The following is an 18460-nucleotide window of genomic DNA, read 5'->3' on the forward strand; positions in this document are numbered from 1 at the left end:
CACCCAATAATCTATCCAAATTTTAAATCCTTCAGTAATTCAACCATTGATTAAGTCAGAGTTTTCAAAGTCAATAATTGTCTGTGGAAATACCACACAGTCACAAAATAAAGGTAAGCTTTACTTATCTATTAGGTATTTCTGAAGTTGACAATCAAGATTAATCATTACATATAGTAAAACAATAAAAACACTGAAATAAAATTAGCCAGTGCTGGTGGTTCAAACCTGTAATCCCAGCTACTCAGGAGGCTGAGATCTGAGGACCAGGGTTCAAAGCCAGTGGGAGCAGGAAAGTCCATGAGACTATTATCTCCAGTTAACCACCAGAAAACCAGAAGTGGTGCTGTGGCTCAAGTGGTAGGTCACTTGCCTTGAGCTAAAGAGCTAAGGGACAGTGCCCAGCCCAGTTCAAGCCCCACAATTGACCAAAAAACAAACAAACAAACCTTATTTGAAATAGCTTTCATATTCCATACACTTTACCCACTAAAGTATATTAATTCACTGATTTTTATGATATCTACAAAGTTGTACAAACATTACCACAATCAATTTTAGAACACTTTGATGAACCCAGAAAAAAATACTATGCATCCCTTAGCTGATACCATTCTGCCAAATCTGTTCTCTCAACTCCAATTTACTTTCATTTTTCAGTAGATGTACTGGCTCTGGATCTTTCATATAAATGGAATCGTGCATTATATAAGGTCATTTGTGTCTGGCTTCTTAATTTAGCAGTGTTTTTGAGTTTTATGAATGCTGTAGCACGTATCAGTACTTCATTGCTTTTTATTGACAAAGAATATTCCATTATGTGGACTACCATATTTTATTTATCCAGGCTTCAAGAGATGAGCAATTCAAGTCTCCTCTCCCCACCCCCACCTTTTTTGTCAGTTGTAGGGCTGGAACTCTGGGCCTGGACACTGCCCCTCAGCTCTTTAGCTCAAGGCTAGCACTCTACCACTTCAGCCACAGTGCCACTTCCTGTTTTCTGGTGGTTAATTGGAGTTAAGAGTCTCCTGGGCTTATCCACCCAGACAGATTTTGAACTCTGATCCTCAGATCTCAGCCTAATAAGTAGCTAGGATTACAGACGTGAGCCACCAGCGCCTGGCAGTTTCCATTTTTTAACTGAGTAATGATTTGTGTACACTTTACACAAAGACATAATCTTTTAACTTCTCTTAGGTATATACCTCAGAGTAGTAATACCTGGGAATGACATTAGGTGACTTCTTTGTGAAGATTAAAAATTGTGAATGCATGCATGATGCCCTGGGTTCGATTCCTCAGCACCACATAAGCAAAAAGAAAAAAGCCGGAGGTGGCGCTGTGGCTCAAGTGGTAGAGCGCTAGCTTTGAGCTGAAGAGCTGAGGGACAGCGCCCAGGCCCAGAGTTCAGGCCCCACTACCGGACCCAAAAATAAAAAAACATAAAAAATAAATTTTTTTAAATAAAATAAAATAAAAATTGTGAATGCAATGGACTTGAAAAAAAATGACACTATAGTGTTTAAAAAGATGGCCGCCTTCTGCCTGGGCCAATTGAGATAAAGGGGTAGGGGCTGCCATTGAAAACAAGGGGATATGGCAATATATATAGAAAACCAAAATAATAATAATAATTATAGCTCAAAAGCAGCAACTAGCAATAGAAAAATGAATGAACATGGCTGTGCCCAACAAAATTTGCAGGCCATTTTGGTCATCTCTGCTTTGTATTACATATGGACATATAACCCATAGCAAAAGCACACAAATATATGTGAAAAATAAAAAGAATTTTAAATGAAAGCTAAGGTTTTTTCTAGTGAAGGAGAAAGGAGACTAGAGAAAAACACACAGAAGGCCTTAATAGAAAACATGCTATATATTTTTTTGTATTGAAGCAAAATAACATATTAAGATTTAATGGGCCAGGCACTGGTGGCTCATGCCTGTAATCTTAGCTACACAGGAGGTTGAGATCTGAGAATCAGGTTCAAAGCCAGCCTGGGCAGGAAAGTCTGTGAGATTCATCTCCAATTAATCACCGGAAAACCAGAAGTGGCACAGTGACTCGAGTGGTAGAGTGCTTACCTTGAGCTGAAGAGCTAAGGGACAGTGCCCAGGCCCAGAGTTCAAGCCCCACAACCAACCAAAAGAAAAGAAAAGAAAAGAAAAGATTTAATGGCCAAGTGCCAGGGCCTCATAACTGTAATCTTAGCTATTAAAGATGTCAAGACCTGGAGAATCTAGGAGACCTGGAAGATAGAGATTCAAAGTCAGCCCAAATAGAAGAAGTCTTCATCTCCAATTAACCAGCATGGCTTGGAGGCATGGCTCAAGTGGGAGAACACCAGCTGTGAGCAATAAAGCCCAGCAAGCCTGAGGCCCTGAGTTCAAGCCTCTGTACCAGAAAAAAAAATTAATGATGGGTTAAACTGTCTCAGCCAAGCTACTTGGAAGTTCAAGACCAGTCCAAGCAAAAACCTATGGAAACCTCACCTAAATCAGTAAGCTACACCTAGTGGCTGCTGCCTATATTGTCCCAGCTATAATAGAGGTCATAGATACAGGGATGCTGGAGAATGCCGACCTAATCTGGAAATAACACAAAAAGGACTGAGGGGTGGGTACTGGTGAATCCCTCCTGCATCACTAGCTACTCAGGAGGCTGAGATCTGGGCAGGAAAGTCCATGACATTCTTTTTTTTTTTTTTTTTGGTCGGTCGTGGGGCTTGAACTCTGGGTCTGGGCACTGTCCCTCAGCTCTTCAGCTCAAGGCGAGCGCTCTACCACTTGAGCTACAGCGCCACTTCCGGTTTTCTGGTGGTTTATTGGAGATAGGAGTCTCACAGTCTCTCCTGCCCGGGCTGGCTTTGAACTACGATCTTCAGATCTCAGCCTTCTGAGTAGCTAGGATTACAGGCGTGAGCCACCAGCGCCCGGCAGTCCATAACATTCTTATCTCCAATTAATAACCAAAAAACCAGAAATAGTATTGTGACTCAGGTGGTAGAGTGCCAGGACTGAGTGAAAAAGCGAAGGTCAAACGATAGAGCACTTACCTTGAGCTGAAGAGCTGAGGCCATGAGTTCAAGCCCTGCAGAGGCACATGTACTTTCTCTCTCTCTCTTTCTCTCTCTCTCTCACACACTCACACACAAATTGGACTAGTAGTGACTCAAGTGCTAAGAGTATTTGTCTATCAAACAGTCAGTCCTGAGTTCAAATTCTAGTACTCCTTCCTTCCTTCCTTCCTTCCTTCCTTCCTTCCTTCCTTCCTTCCTTCCTTCCTTCCTTCCTTCCTTTCTTCTTTCTTTCTTTATGTCAGTCATGGGGCCTGAACTCTGGGCACTGTCCCTCAGCTCTTCAGCTGTAGACTAGTACTCTACCACTTGAGCCTCAGCCCCACTTGCGGCTTTTTCTGTTTATGTGGTACTGAGGAATCGAACCGAGGGCCTCATGCATGCAGCAAGGCAAGCATTCTATCACTGAACCACCTTCCCAGCCCCTGTGGTTTCTTTTTTCTTTTTTACTATATTTTTTTTGGGGGGGTCCGGTTGTGGGGCCTGAACTCTGGGCCTGGGCACTGTCCCTCAGCAATTCAGCTCAAGGCTAGCGCTCTACCACTTGAACCATAGCACCACTTCCAGCTTTTTTCTTTTTGCTTATGTGGTGCTGAGGAATCGAACCCAGGGCCTCAGGCACGCAAGGCAAGCGCTCTACCACTGAGCCACCTTCCTAGCCCCACTATTTTTTTTTAATTATTGATTTTATTTTTTGTGTGTGTCAGTTGTGGGGCTTGAACTCTGGGCTTGGTCACTGTCCCTGCACTCTTCAGCTCAAGGCGAGCGCTCTACTGCTTGAGCCACAGTGCCACTCCCGGTTTCCTAGTGGTTTATTGGAGATAAGAGTCTCACAGACTTTCCTGCCCGGGCTGGCTTTTAACCTCGATCCTCAGATCTCAGCCTCCTGAGTAACTATGATTACAGGCGTGAGCCACTGGTGCCCAGCTTAATTATTGATGTTATCATAGTTCTCCTTTCTTGTAAATGCAGCATAGCACATTAGAATCATGTAAAGGCCATCATTAGAATAGACTTTCATTGCTATTCTGTCTGAGAGTTATGTCTTCAGTCTATGTAGTGGTTCCATATTGTTTGTTCATATTGTAAGGGAAAAGCAAGGAAAAAATATAATAGAAAAAAACATGTTCCACTACTGCAGAATAAGGATGTTGGAGCTATGCTAAAAGTTAAGCTGTCTTATCAGTGCAGTAAAAGCCATTATTATATGCTTGAGTAAAAGGGCAGGAACACAAGGTACCTGCCCACAGCAGCAGTGATGTACACGCTTAAAGGATAAATGAGGTTCAGACATTACAAAATGATGGTAATTAGTAACTCTAAGATTCAGGAAAGTCTGAATTAAACTGATTGGGAAGCTGAAGTCATAAAGGCCAGGAGAAGCCTTATTCCTAAGCAGTCTGAGCTTTATACCACTAATAGTAGAGAAACACAGTAAGGATTAAGTGGATGAACAATTGAGATCTGTATTTCAGAAAGAATGCTTAAGTGGCAAACTGAAAGACAGAGAGGACAGGGCTGAACCAAGAGCAAGATGATGCCATTTTAGTAGTCCAGGCCATCTATCTTCAAATAGGACTGACATCTCCCAGTGATTCACCAGAGTATTGAAAGAAAATATTGAAACCTTCATTTATAAGCTTGTCCAATCTTGAATTTCCATAACATACAGTCCCTCTATCAGAAGCCTTTGGCATGGGCTGGGAATGTGGCTTAGTGGTAGAGTGTTTGCCTACCATGTATAAAGCCTGGGTTTGATTCCTCAGTACCACAGAAACAGAAAAAGCTGGAAGTGGCATTGTGGCTCAAGTGGTAGATTGGTAGTCTTGAGCAAAAGAAGCTCAGGGACAGTGTCTAGGCCCTGAGTTTAAGCCCCCAGGACTGGCAAAAAAAAAAAAGGGGGGGGAGGAGAAGGGGGGGGGAGAGAAGAAGCCACCTCTGACAAAGGCGGCTCAGGAAAAAGCTCCAAGTACTGAGAGCAGTGGGTGGTGCCACCACTCACAACTTCCCTGGCTGAGGCTTATGTGGAACAAAACAACATCAATGTGGTTAAGTTTATTAAAATCAAGGTCAGGTGCTCAGGACTGTTATTCAGGTCATCAGGAGGTTAAAATGTGAGGATTGTGGTTTAAAGATAGCCTAGGCAGACAAATCTGAGAGCTTAGCAAAAAAATTTAACTGCAAATGTGGCTCAAACGGTAGAGCTCCAACTGTGAGTGAAAAAGTCAAGCAAGAGCACAAGTCCTTCAAGCCCCAATAATAGTACAAAAGAAAAAGAAAAAAAGTTCATAAAGATCAGATCTAGTCATTTTTAATGTTTAAATGGATCCAGAAGTCAAAAGAATCTGAGAATCACCACCATCTACTTTAAAAGCTTAATTACAGAATTTCTCAACTAGGGGGTTGAGAAGAATGGCTCAAGTAAAAAAGTGCCTGATAATCCCCCCCAAAATTTTTTTTTTAATTTCCTAACTTGCTTAACATAGTCCAAACAGAAGGTTTTCATGGTATAAAGTCCTGTTAAAGGCATATTAATTAACATGCTGTCTTTCAATTATTTTGCAGGAAAAACTGACATCAAGGAAAAAGGAAACAACAGATTGCATTCAATAAGAATAACGTAAATTAAATTCTACAGTTCAGGGGAAAGCAACTCTGGTCATTACGTCAAGCCAAGATGACCAGGGAGGAATGTAACAGGAAACAAATCTCAACTGACCCCCTAATCTTTTTTTTTTTTAATTGACTTTAAAAAAAAAAAGCCAAGTGTTTTAGTAGTCCAAGCCATGAACGTATTATAGTAACATTAGTGGCAAGAAAGTGTGCATGTGCGCTTATGTCACCTCTGAACAAGACTGGGAATAGTGGATAGACATATATAAACTGCTGCATTAATACTGTTTTAATTGATATGAAATGCATCTCAATTCTCCCTTCTTCTTTTTTTTTTTTTTTTTTTGCCAATCCTGGGGCTTGAACTCAGGACCTGGGCACAGTCCCTGAGCTTGTTTTGCTCAAAGCTAGCACTCTACCACTTGAACCACAGCACCACTTCTGGCTTTTTCTGTGTATGTGGTACTGAGGAATGGAACCCAGGGCTTCATGCATGCTAGGCAAGCACTCTACCACTAAGCCACATTCCCAGCCCTTAATTCTCCCTTCTTGATCTCAGAATAATTCCCTGTGATGAACACTCCCAGCAGCAGTATCAATCATTTAGAAGGTATAAATAAAAAGCAAAAATAGGCAGTGGTTACTTTAGGTTTAAGGCTAATGATACACTAAGCTTTAGGGGAAAAAAATCTCTGATACAGAGTTCAGCTTGCTTGCTCACAGCTGGTGCTCTATCACTTAAGGCATACTCCAGCCTGGATTTTTGTTGGTTAAATGAAGATGGATTCTCTAGGGAGCTTTTGAGTCACAATCCTCAAGGTCTCAGCCTCCTAAGTGGCTAAGATTCCAGACATGAACCACCAGCTCCCAAGTGCAAAAATCATTATTTTTTATTTTAAGAAGTTCTTTATCTGGCCGGGCACCAGTGGCTCATACTCAGGGGTCTGAGATCTGAAGATCGCGGTTCAAAGCCAGCCTGGTTCAAAGCCAGCCTGGGCAGGCACATCCATGAGACTCTTATCTCCAATAAACCCAGAAAACCAGAAGTGGCACTGTAGCTCAAGTGGTAGAGCACTAGCCTTGAGCTGAAGAGCTGAAGGACAGAGCTCAGGCCCAGAGTTCAAGCCCCATAACTGACCAAAAAAAAAAAAAAAAAGAAGTTCTTTATCTAACAGCACAGAACCAGGCTTTTTACATCTAATTTCCCAGAACAACCTTGTTAAGGAAGGACTTTTTATGCCCATTTTTTGAATTTGAAAAGCAAGAAGGCAAAAGAGATTTTATAGCCTACCCAAGGTCATATGGCCAAGCTAACTACTAAAAATCTTGTCTAGTGACTGACTCTTGTCTATACTTGGGCAAGAAACATCCACCCCTCATCTTACTGCACAAGCCTGACTGTATCCTTCTCTCCAGTCTCACCAGATTCTAATCTCTCATAAATATTTTATAGCTCTCTGTAGCAGACATGATACTATGGTTGCAAACCTCAGAACTTCCCATGTCAGGAAAATAGGATATTCACCACTCAACCTCATCCCACAAAATGACCCTCCCTTTTTAAAAGACAAAGCTGATAAGGTCATTTCCTACCTTCAGATCCTTCAGTGGTCCCTAATCACCTTCAGCATAAAGTTTGTAACTCCCCAACTTACAAAGCCCTTCTCAATCTGTTCTTAATCGACTTTTTCAGCCTCACTCTCATACTGTGCCCAAAATTACTGTGTACTTCTGCCAAACAAGTGATCTCAGGATATACCCACACTCTTGTGTTTCTAAGCCCTGACACACATTGCTTCCTGTATGAAAAGCCTCTTAAACCCACATCCACCCATCTAATAACTGCTGGTTCTTCAAGATAGGTTAGCTGTGAACTTCTCTAGAAAACTATTATTTATATTCCCAATGTGACACATGCCACTTTTAGGAAATCCCACAAGACCCTAAGTCACTCCCTTCTTTATAAGGTCATCAGTCCTTCATATCTGCGGCTCTGTATTCTACTAGCTACAGGTGGAAAATATTTGAAAAAAATGCTTTTGTACTAAATATGTATAGGCTTTTTGTTAGTGGTGGTGGTTGTGGCGCTTAAACTCTGGGCCTTGGGCGCTGTCTCTCAGCTCTTCAGCTCAAAGCTAGCACTCTACCTCTTGAGTCACAGTGCCACTTCCATTTTTTAAGTGGTTTATTGGAGATAAGGCTCTCACGGCTTTTCCTGCCCGGGTTGGCTTTGAACCGTGATCCTCAGATCTCAGCCTTCTGAGTAGCTAGGATTACAGGTGTAAGCCACCACGCCAGGCTATACAGATTTTTTTTTTTTAACACTATTCTTTAAAGAACAGAGAATAACATTTATATAAGGAAGATTATATGTAGCTTGTATGAAAACATTACCATATTTTACATAAAGGACTTGGACATCTTTCCCCAGGAAATTTTGGAACTGTAAAACAGAGGTTTTACAGTATTATAACTGCTGGTTTACTTTCTTCAGGTCTTAGCAGATTACAAGTATGTGTCTGATGCCAGACACTTAGCTCTTGGCTCTTAGTGTCTTAGTGCATAGTGTCACAATACACAGAGCCTGACACTGAGCCCTTTGTTCAAAAATATGAGTGGTGGGCTGGGAAGGTGGCTCAGTGGTTAAAGCGCTTGTCTTGCATGCCTGAGGCCTTGAGTTCGATTCCTCAGCACCACATAAGCAAAAAGAAAAAAGCCGGAAGTGGCGCTGTGGCTCAAGTGGTAGAGCGCTAGCCTTGAGCTGAAGAGCTGAGGGACAGTGCCCAGGCCCCATGACCCAACCAAAAAAAAAAAATATATATATGAGTGGTTAGTATAAGCAATGGGTAATAAGGCATGTATACAACTTAACTGTGAATATTTTAAAAGGTACAGCAGGAATGCTGTGCAAGAAAGGGTGAAAAAGGGAGGGAAATCTGGGAGATTTTCCTTCACCACTTTTCCCATTTTTCTTTGATAAGGAAACTTGGGCTCAAGAATAAGAAACTTGGGCCAGGCACTGGTGGCTCAACTGTAATCCTAGATACTCAGGAGGCTGAGATCTGAGGATCACAGTTCAAAGCCAGCCCAGGCAGGAAAGTCTGTGAGACTCTTATCTCCAATTAACCACCAAAAAACAAAAGTGGCACTGTGGCTCAAGTGGTAGAGCACTCACCTTGAGCTGAAGAGCTAAGGAACAGTGTCCAGGCCCAGAGTTCAAGCCCCACAACCGACCAAAAGAAAAAAGAAAAAGAAAAAAGAAACTTGGACTCCGATACAGGACTTGCAAAAAGCCCTGGCCCCAATCCACTGAACTTCCTCCCAAACTCCTTCAAAAAACCACACTTGCTCAAAGGTCAGCCAGCCAGTTAGTGACAGAGCCAAGATAGAAATACAGATATTTTATTTCCTGAACCAGCAGCACTTTGCTTCTATATTTTTTCTTTTCTTTTTCTTTTTTTTTTTTTGGGGGGGGGGTCGTGGGGCCTGAATCCTGGGCCTGGGCACTGTCCCTCAGGTCAAGGCTAGCGCTCTACCACTTGAGCCACAGCACCACTTCCGGCTTTTTTCTTTTTGCTTATGTGGTGCTGAGGAATCGAACCCAGGGTCTCAGGCATGCAAGGCAAGCGCTCTACCACTGAGCCACCTTCCCAGCCCTGCTTCTATATTTTTCAAAAGTAAAATCTCCTCAAATATTAGTTTGCTAGTCTAATCCGTGTGTGTGAGAGCATACTGGTACTGGGGGCGGGGCTTGAACTTGGGGCCTACGAGCTGTCCCTTAGCTTTTCCACTCAAAGCAGATGTTTTACCACTTGAGCCACAACTCCACTTCCAGCTTTTTGATGTTTAATTGGAGATAAAAGTCTCTTGGACTTTCCTGCCCAGGCTGGCTTTGAACTATGATCCTCAGATCTGTCTTTTAAGTAGCTAGGGTTACAGTCATAAGCTACCAGTGCCTGCAGAGACCATTATTTTTTTTATATAGTCTAGGCTGGCCTAGACTTTTTTTTGTTTTGTTTTGTTTTGGTCCGGTCGTGGGGCCTGAACTCCGGGCCTAGGCGCTGTCTCTCAGCTCTTCAGATCAAGGCTAGCACTCTACCACTTGAGCCACAGCGCCACTTCTTGCTTTTCTCTTTTTGCTTATGTGGTGCTGAGGAATCGAACCCAGGACCTCAGGCATGCAAGGCAAGTGCTCTACCACTGAGCCACCTTCTCAGCCCATGGCCTGAAACTTTCTACATAGTCCAGATTAGCCTCAAACTCTTCAATCCTGCTGCCTTTACCACCCAAGTGCTATAATTACAGACATAAGCCACACACTCAGCTTACTTAACCTTTGTATTTTTCGGACCTCAAGACTATTACTATGTGCACTATTAAGAATGCTGTAAAACAGTAATACCCTCAGAAGTGACTGTCAAAATTGGAATATGATATACTGCCCTGTATTATTGGCCTTAACCTATTTACATTTAAAATAAGTGCTTCTGAGTTCTGACTCTGAATCCACCCTTATATGCCTAGTTAGAACTATTCTTTCTTACTTTTGTCAATGCACTTGTTTTAGAAGACCATATGAGTTACTATCTCTAATCTTCAGTGAATCATGACACCCACAGAAGACGTTAGTCATTAGTAATGTTCACCAAATAATTTTGGTTCTTTGCAAGACATATGCTAATACAATTCTCTATCTTGCTTTAAAGTTAAATGTGGGGCTGGGAAGGTAGCTCAGCGGTAGAGTGCATGCCTTGCAAGCATGAGGCCCTGGGTTCGATTCCTCAGCACCACATAAACAGAAAAAGCCAGTAGTGGCGCTGTGGCTCCAGTGGTAGAGCGCTAGCCTTGAGCTGAAGAGCTGAGGGACAGCGCCCAGGCCCAGAGTTCAGGCCCCATGACCGGCAAAAATAAATAAATAAATAAATAAATAAAGTTAAATGTGGCCTGTGCCACATTGAGACAGATAGCCAGAGTCCACTGGAACACCAACTTAATTTCCCATATGGCTCTCTCCCTGAGTGACTGTGAGGAACAGAGCTCCCTATGTACTTTTTTTTTTTTTTTTGCCAGTCCTGGGACTTGAACTCATGGCCTGGGCACTGTCCCTGAACTTCTTTTGTTCAAGGCTAGTACTCTACCACTTGAGCCACTTCCAGCTTTTTCTGCACATGTGGTACTAAGGTATCAAACTCAGGGCTTCGTGCATGCTAGACAAGCACTCTATCACTAAGCCACATTCCCAACCCTCCCTATGTACTCTTGAAGCATAAATGGGAAGTCAATTTAATCTCTGTTAAGCCACTTACAGTTTGTGCAAATGTAGCTTAATCAAAATTATCAAGGCCAATATAGCAGATTTCTCTAGAAGAGATTCTCTTATGTAGAAAACTTTATTTTCATATTTATGGCATTTTGTTTGCACAAAGGACTTTCTTCACATCAATCTTAGTCTGAAGCTATTTTTGATATAAAATATACTTGTCAAGTACCTACTATAAAGTACTATGTCAAACCGAGAGAAGGCAGTTTATGTCCTGAAGAAACTTGAGTCATATGCTATGCACAGAAAAGAGATTAAGGCACTTATGCAAGAAGACAAACTCTAAAGTAGGCATGGTGGTACACATCTGTAACTCCAGAGCTAGGGGATTTAGAGGGCACTTTATCTTGAGTTCAAGGCCAGCCTAGACTTTATCTCAGCATGGCCAGCATGACCTTATCTCAAAAAGGAAAGAGCAAAGTTGGGTGCTGGTGGCTCATGCCTGTAATCCTAGCTACTCAGGAAGATGAGATCTGAGGATCACAGTTCAAAGCCAGTCTGGGCAGAAAATCCATGAGACATTTATCTCCAATTAACCACCAGAAAACCAGAAGTGATACTGTAGCTCAAAGTGGAAGAGTGCTAGCTTTGAACAAAAGAGCTCAGGGACAGTGATCAGGCCCTGAGTTCAAGCCCCATGACTGACTAAAACAATCAGACAAATAAAGGGGAGAGCAGACTCTAGTTATAGTGGTTTAAAAGAAGTTCCATCAATGGCCCTAAAATTTAAGTAATAACAGTCATTAGAGACTCAAGGGGATCATGTAAGATAGAAAAAGTCAACATGGGGCTGGGAAGGTGGCTCAGTGGTAGAGTGCTTGCCTTGCATGCATGAGGCCCTCGATTTGATTCCTCAGTACCACATAAGCAGAAAAAACTGGAAGTGGTGCTGTGGCTCAAGTGGTAGAGCACTAGCCTTGAGCTGAAGAGCTAGGGACAGCGCCCAGGCCCAGAGTTCAAGCCCCACAACCGACAAAAAAAAAGAGGAAGTAGTGCTGTGGCTCAAGCGGTAGAGCACTAGCCTTGAGCTGAAGAGCTCAGGGACAGCGCCCAAGCCCAGAGTTCAAGCCCCATGACCGACAAAAAAAAAAAAAAGAAAAGAAAAGAAAAAGTCAACATGAATAAAGACACTGAGTTCAAAATACAAAGCACAAAAATCAAGTATTGACCTGGGAAACACAATAAAATATAAGGATATAGCAATAAATGTATTTGCTCATACTGCTTATGCCAGGCTGGCCTGCGTCAAACTAACGAACAGGGAAGAGCTACTGAAGGTAAGTGTGGTAGTATACATAAGACAGAAGAAAGAAAAAAAAATGTTAGGGAGTTTCTGGGATTAAAAAAAAAAGGGGGAGGGATGGGCTGGGAAGGTGGCTCAGTGGTAGAGCGCTTGCCTTGCATGCTCAAGGACCTGGGTTCGATTCCTCAGCACCACCATAAGCAAAAAGAAAAAAGCCAGAAGTGGCGCTGTGGCTCAAGTGGTAGAGCGCTAGCCTTGAGCTGAAGAGCTGAGGGACAGCATCCAGGCCCAGAGTTCAGGCCCCATGACCGGACCCAAAAAAAAAGGGGGGGGGAGGAATATTAATGCCCACAAATCCCCTGTGACATTAAGAAGTGAAGGAAGTAGGCACCAAAACCTGAGAATCATCAACACCTGCAACCAATTGAACACAAGGGAAGGAAAAGAAGGCAAGAAACAACTTGAAATGCAGCTCTGTGGTGACTGAGAATTATTAATCCAAATCACTGAAATTAACCAGAAAAGTGACAACAGTCAAAGAGGTGTTATTATGTTTCTTTGGTGATAGCTCTAGTTACACTTCAAGGAAGCATAGTACTACACTACTTGCGTATCCTTTGCTCCATATAAGACATCTCCCCATTTGATGCCATCAACCAACCTTTTCTACAAACATCTCTCATGTTTTCCAATAAGAACCCACTGGAATCACCCTTACCATCCTCACGCCCTGTTCCATTCTCTTCCCTTCTCCCTGCCAGGCCTATCTTCATGGCCCAACTCAAACATCAGCTCCCCTGCGAACCCTTCCTCAAACACAGGTGTTTGTTCTTTTCCTGATTTCCTAACAATACTACAGTCTTGGAGTTCTATAGTCATTTTTGTGTGTGCTTTATTACCCCAACTATAAGCCCATGAGAAAAAGTTTCATACCTGAAATGTGGGAGTTTCCTACAGCCAACACTTAGCTCATACTTGACAGATTGAGCAAACCAATTATTGTCTAAGAACATGGGTGTTCTTGTTTCACCATTAGTAACTTACTATACACGTTATATTTGTGAACTGGAGAAAAGTAAGTTAAAATTGCAAAATATCCTAAGAGATTATTTGAAACTACCATCTGGTGATAATTTCTTTCTCCTTTCCTTTCAATCCTGTTGACTTAAAGATACAGCAAACAACCTAAAATGTCATGACGTCTATTAGCTTTCAATAACCCAATTAGTGGTTTTCAACCTTCATATCCAACTAGCTGTAGTAAAGATAATTCAAAGTATATTACAGAATGGTGGGTTAAATACTCTTTACTTTCTGGATGGCAGCTGCCTTCTCTGTTCTTCCATTTAATTACAATACTGTTTCCTCTTCCAATGTGAGAGAAACAAACAAAAAAGAGGTTTATTGAGGTTAATAAAAAAAAAGGCAAAGTTGTAAAAGGGAAATCAACATAGAGAAACTCTCCCTAACCAAACCTGTTCTCCTCTCTAATATATTTTCTCTTGCAAACACGATCAACGAGAAGACAATAGGAGAAAGTGCCAGGCGGAAAGGAAACAAGAGTAAGTACTTTGCCAATCAAATTGACCCAGGTCTGTCAGCGAGGACTATAAGCAATGACAACCGCTACCCAAGCGAGGCTGGTCCCTTCCAGGCTCTCCCTGGACTTTCCCTTCCTTTTTCCGAAAGGTCGCGTCCTTCCTCCTCGCCAAGGGTCGCAGCGCGTTGGGGTCCCGCAGGCTAGGGACCTCGGACCGCGCGGCCCGCCTCGGAGCGGCCTTGCCTTCGGGCCGGCAGCCCCCACGCAGGGGGTGGCTCAGGAGCCAGGCTTCCAGCCTGAGGGACCACCGGGCTGTGCCCCACACCTCCTTCCCCAGCAGGAGCTCGCGGACTCGGCGTCCCGCCCGGGACCGCAGCCAGGGAGAGGGACGAGCCGAGACCGTTAGCTGCGGCCGCTACCGCGACCCGCAACGCACACCACAGGCCCTTACCGCAGCGGAGAGGGAAGCAGGGGCAGACGGCGCCCAGCCCCACGCGGGGCGGGAAGACGGAGGCGACGGCGAAGGCGGCGGCGACAGCCGCGGGGGACCCCGGCGGGCGCCCACGACGCGGTGGGCTGCATGGACGCCGCCATAGTGGGGACGCAGCGGAGGGCGGGGCTCGCAGCCGCGACCCAAGACTGTAAGACCACCAATCCGCCTCAGCACCCTCACTGGGGGTCGGGCACCCGTAGCCAATGGGCGCTCTGGATCCGGGCGGGGCGCAGAGTTGACCAATAGTAAGCTGCGCCGCAAGGAGGGGGCGGACACAAGCCGGAAAGGCCCAATAGGCACGAGGGCGCCGGTGTGCTCGGCCCACCCGCCCGCCGGCCCGTTGCCCGGACCAGCTGCCGAAGTTGCGCGGCGTGTGGCCCCCGGCCTGTGGAACTGGCCTGGCCTGCCAGCGCAGCTAGGGCGCCCTCGCCTCGTGCGTTCCGATGCACCGCTGGCCGCCCAGAGGAAACCTCCCCGGCCGGCTCCATGATCCGAGGGCGTGAAAGCCCGTTTCCTCGCGACGGCGAGGGGCGGCGGGTGGGCACGGTCGTCCCGTGCCCCAGGACGTTTCAGCTCTCCTTCAGGACGGACACATAGCTCCTTGCAGACCACGGCTTTGGCCCTCCTTGGCTCAGCCCAGTCGTGAGGTCAGCAGGCACGGGGACAGTGACACCAAAGGAGGACATTCTTAGGAATACATGCGTGCCTCTGGTCATTAAAGTAATACTTGTCGAAATGAACCCCAGGAAATGGGAAGAGGTTTTCCCCTTCGTTCCAGTTTTTGGGTGGGGGGCACAGAAACGGAGGGAGAAAGGGTAAACAAATGCAGCACTGGCAGTATACTCACTACACCCTATGTGGAAAATGAACTATAGAACTTGTGGGTGCAGATGGGAGAGAAAACTAGGACAGCACAAGTATCGGGGAGATACTGTCCAAAAAGAGATGTACTCTACCTGACTTCCATAACTAACCTCTCTGTACATCACCTTTATAACAATACAAAAAAAATGAAAGATACACAGAAAGAGCATGGAAGCAGCCCTACAGGCAGCTCCAGGAGTCTCCTCCTGACTCCCCTGCCTTGCTTTCCCCCATTCCCTCCATGGAGCCCTTGGCAGTATCCGTTTAGGGCACAACTTAAAGCTTAATTCTCCAGAAAAGGGGTGGACACTGTAAACTGTCACCTATGGATGCCAGAACTTAATAAGATGATTTGCCCTGGGCAAAAAAAAAAAAAGTGAGGGGGAAGAGGTGTTGCTGGCAGGTAGAGGGCAAGGATTCTCTGCCTTCAGATGAGGTGATTCCTGAGGACCCCACCTAACTAAAATGGGAGGGGATGAGGATGGACCAGGCTTGTGGGAATATAGCATCAAGGTAGAGCACTTATTTAGAAGATTCAAAGCCCAGGAGAGATCCCTAGCAGCAAAACAAACTGATTTGGGATAGTCTCATAACCACTTTGAACATGTTTTCTTAGGGTTTTTACACTGACCAAAATAAAGTGGAAAGTCAAGCAGGAAGGCACACTAAGGAGGCTGAGACAGGATTGAGAGCTGGAGGCCAGCTTGAGATAGCAAGACATTGTCCAAAATTAAAAAGTGTGGCAATGGGCTGGGAAGGTGGCTCAGTGGTAAAAAGTGTGGCAAGGTGCTGGTGGCTCACACCTGTAATCCTAGCTATTCAGGAGGCTGAGATCTGAGGATCATGGTTCAAAGCCAGCCCAGGCAGGAAAGTCCATAAGACTCTTATATCCAATAAACCATTAGAAAACCAGAAGTGGCACTGTTTGTGGCTCAAGCAGTAGAGTGCTCACTCACCTTGAGCTCTTGAAGAGCACAGGGACAGCGCCCAAGCCCAGAGTTCAAGCCCCACAACCGACCAAAACAAACAAACTCTGTAGATGTTTCAGCAAGGACAAAGCCATTGAGGGGTAGGACCCTGTGGACAAAGCTTGGTTAACTCTGCTCTCTTGCAAAGATGTTTGCTCTTAAGACCTACTCAGCATTTCAGAAGGCCTTGATCTACCCAGCCTTCCCAGCCACATCCCCTGGGAATCCCAGAATGGAGGGCAACAGGTCAATCTCTGTAGACTTTCTCTTTGACCTCAGGGTATGCCAAATAAGAACTGAGTCTTCCTCCAGGTAAGATACTCTACAAGCAATTTCAAAACCCTACTAGGAGATGTTTTGGGACCTAAGCTCTTTCAGGAATCTACATTGTATTACCTCCTTTCAAACTGCTTTTAGAATGTGTGGGGAATAGATGCTGGTATGGACTTAGACCAGCTCAGTAAATTCAAATAGGGTGCAAGTAGATCAATGGTTAGAAGACTTGGAAGTCTGTTCCTTTTTCTGTTCCTTCCGCTTGGCCATCTCCAAAGAAGGGGAAGCACAAAGAAGTGCTTGCTCATAGTCAGAAGGGCCCCTGCTCCCCACGATCTACCACACTTGACCTAATATAGTGCTCCACAAGAGACCCATCCTTTGACAGTTACCACAGATTAGAACCCACAAGTACTCACTACTTTGCAGCCTGACCCTGAGCCACCTGGGCTCGTTGGGGCAGACACAGTCAATCTTCTGCTCAACACATTTTATTGCTAAGGACAAGGTGATGCACCAGTTTTCAAAATAATTTGGTTTATAGCGTTCATACGTAACAAAAAAGGGGAAGTATTATAAACTTCATTCTTGTATACATAGGATATAAGTGTGAAGCCCTCCATTCCTAGGCCCAGGCAAACAAATTCAGGAGGAGCAAAAACCCGTTTAACCCCTTCAGTGCTGCCCTCTAGTCCCACCCTCCCCACCCCCAGCCAACTCCCTCCCACCCTGACCAAGAGCATATCTACACACCTGCCCCTGTCCAAACCCTCCCAACCCCTGCTTGATTGCAATTTTATGTTGACAGAATCAACCACCAGGCTCTGCCTGCTTTCATCATTAAAATACCCCCTCTTCAGGGTGTTCCCCACTCACACCCTTTAATACTGTGTCCACAGGGGCTCTGTGCCTCAAGTTTGCGGCACAAACCACATTACCCCTATGTCCCCTTCAAAGGAGGACAAAGAGGTGGCAACAGCTCCTTAGCATCTCAATACTGCAGCTTTGCCAACACTCTCTTGAGACAGTTCCAAGCCTGGACAGATGGTGCACCCTCCTCCAGCCAAACCCCAGGGGCCCTCACTCAGCTCAGCTGAGGGCAGAATTTCACATTTTGTTTGCCCTGCATAGGCAAAGAAGTAAAGGCCAGGGGCTGGCAGAAACTGGTCCGGACAAACATACATACACATGCACACACACATGCTCTCTCTCTCTCTCTCTCTCTCTCTCTCACACACACACACACACACACACACACACACATAAATACAAAAGGAGAGTTGGATCAAACACCAGCACCGCTGCTTTGTCGGTGCAAGTGATGGTAGGAAGCAAAGTCCTAGACCAGGGCAGCCAGCCCAGCCGGCACATTTGATCTCCTTTTTGGACTGGGGGCTGATGTAGTCACAGCGTTCCAGTGTCAGCCCCTCTGCCAGGAGATCAGTGGCTGCAGCCAACTGTCCAAAAACGGCTTGTTATTTCCCTATGGCAGAATGCGATGAGGATGGGGTGAGAAGATGATGGGGTTTGAGTGTCTCATTCTTTTCTTTTTACAATTTCATTTTTAGAGACTTCTGAGTTCCGTGTGTCTGCTGTGTTGTGGAACCCCAGAGTGCTCTCGCCTTGATGGCTGGGAACCTCTTAGACCCTGGAAGTGTCTACTCCATGATAGCCCGGTACAGTGCAGGCTCAATATAATCTTCCCGGTATCTTGAGTTGATGACACGCTGCCGTTTCTTTTCTTGTTTAACCTCTTTCTCTGTGAAAATCTCATTGAAGCGCATGTCTGAGGCTACTGACTAAAGAAGAATAAACAAACCAAATTATCACTTTGTGGCCAAATACACTAATTAAAAAAAGCCAAAGGGACATGACCCTGTATCCCTTCCCCTCCCAGGAAGGGATAGCCAGGGATACACAGAAAACACATACTCACCAGTCTGGACTTCACTCTCTTGGGGAGTTCTTCATCCAGTGTGTATACATCATCTCTCTTTACCACAAGCTGTGAGCCATCCTCAAATTCCACCTGCCAAGGAAACAAAGGCCTTTTTGCCTTTTGTCTA

General features: G+C 44.8%; 2 protein-coding genes across 8 annotated transcripts in view; both read right to left on the bottom strand.

Moving 5' to 3' along the window:
- The window catches only part of LOC138823648 (CMP-N-acetylneuraminate-beta-1,4-galactoside alpha-2,3-sialyltransferase), a 184330-nt gene extending 169902 nt beyond the window's left edge, over positions 1-14428 (bottom strand). For 2 of the 4 annotated variants that reach the window (XM_070017098.1, XM_070017095.1), the window contains exon 1: positions 14248-14427. The gene's annotated coding sequence lies outside the window, so the exon portion shown is untranslated. Of the gene's footprint in view, positions 1-7286; positions 7308-14247 lie in introns of those variants that run through there. The other 2 variants (XM_070017099.1, XM_070017097.1) reach the window with 2 other exon arrangements.
- A 2711-nt stretch (positions 14429-17139) lies between these two features.
- The window catches only part of LOC138823650 (lysine-specific demethylase 4A), a 54149-nt gene continuing 52828 nt past the window's right edge, over positions 17140-18460 (bottom strand). For all 4 annotated transcript variants that reach the window (XM_070017103.1, XM_070017104.1, XM_070017102.1 and 1 more), the window contains 2 exons: positions 18331-18423; positions 17140-18193 (listed from right to left, as the gene is read on the bottom strand). In XM_070017103.1, the coding sequence (XP_069873204.1) occupies positions 18053-18193; positions 18331-18423 (234 nt within the window). In that variant the 3' untranslated portion in view covers positions 17140-18052. The remainder of the gene's footprint in view (positions 18194-18330; positions 18424-18460) is intronic.

This window comes from Dipodomys merriami, unplaced genomic scaffold, assembly GCF_024711535.1.
Source record: "Dipodomys merriami isolate MVZ:Mamm:240054 unplaced genomic scaffold, mDipMer1.0.p SCAF_121, whole genome shotgun sequence".
NCBI classification, from domain to species: Eukaryota; Metazoa; Chordata; class Mammalia; order Rodentia; family Heteromyidae; genus Dipodomys; species Dipodomys merriami.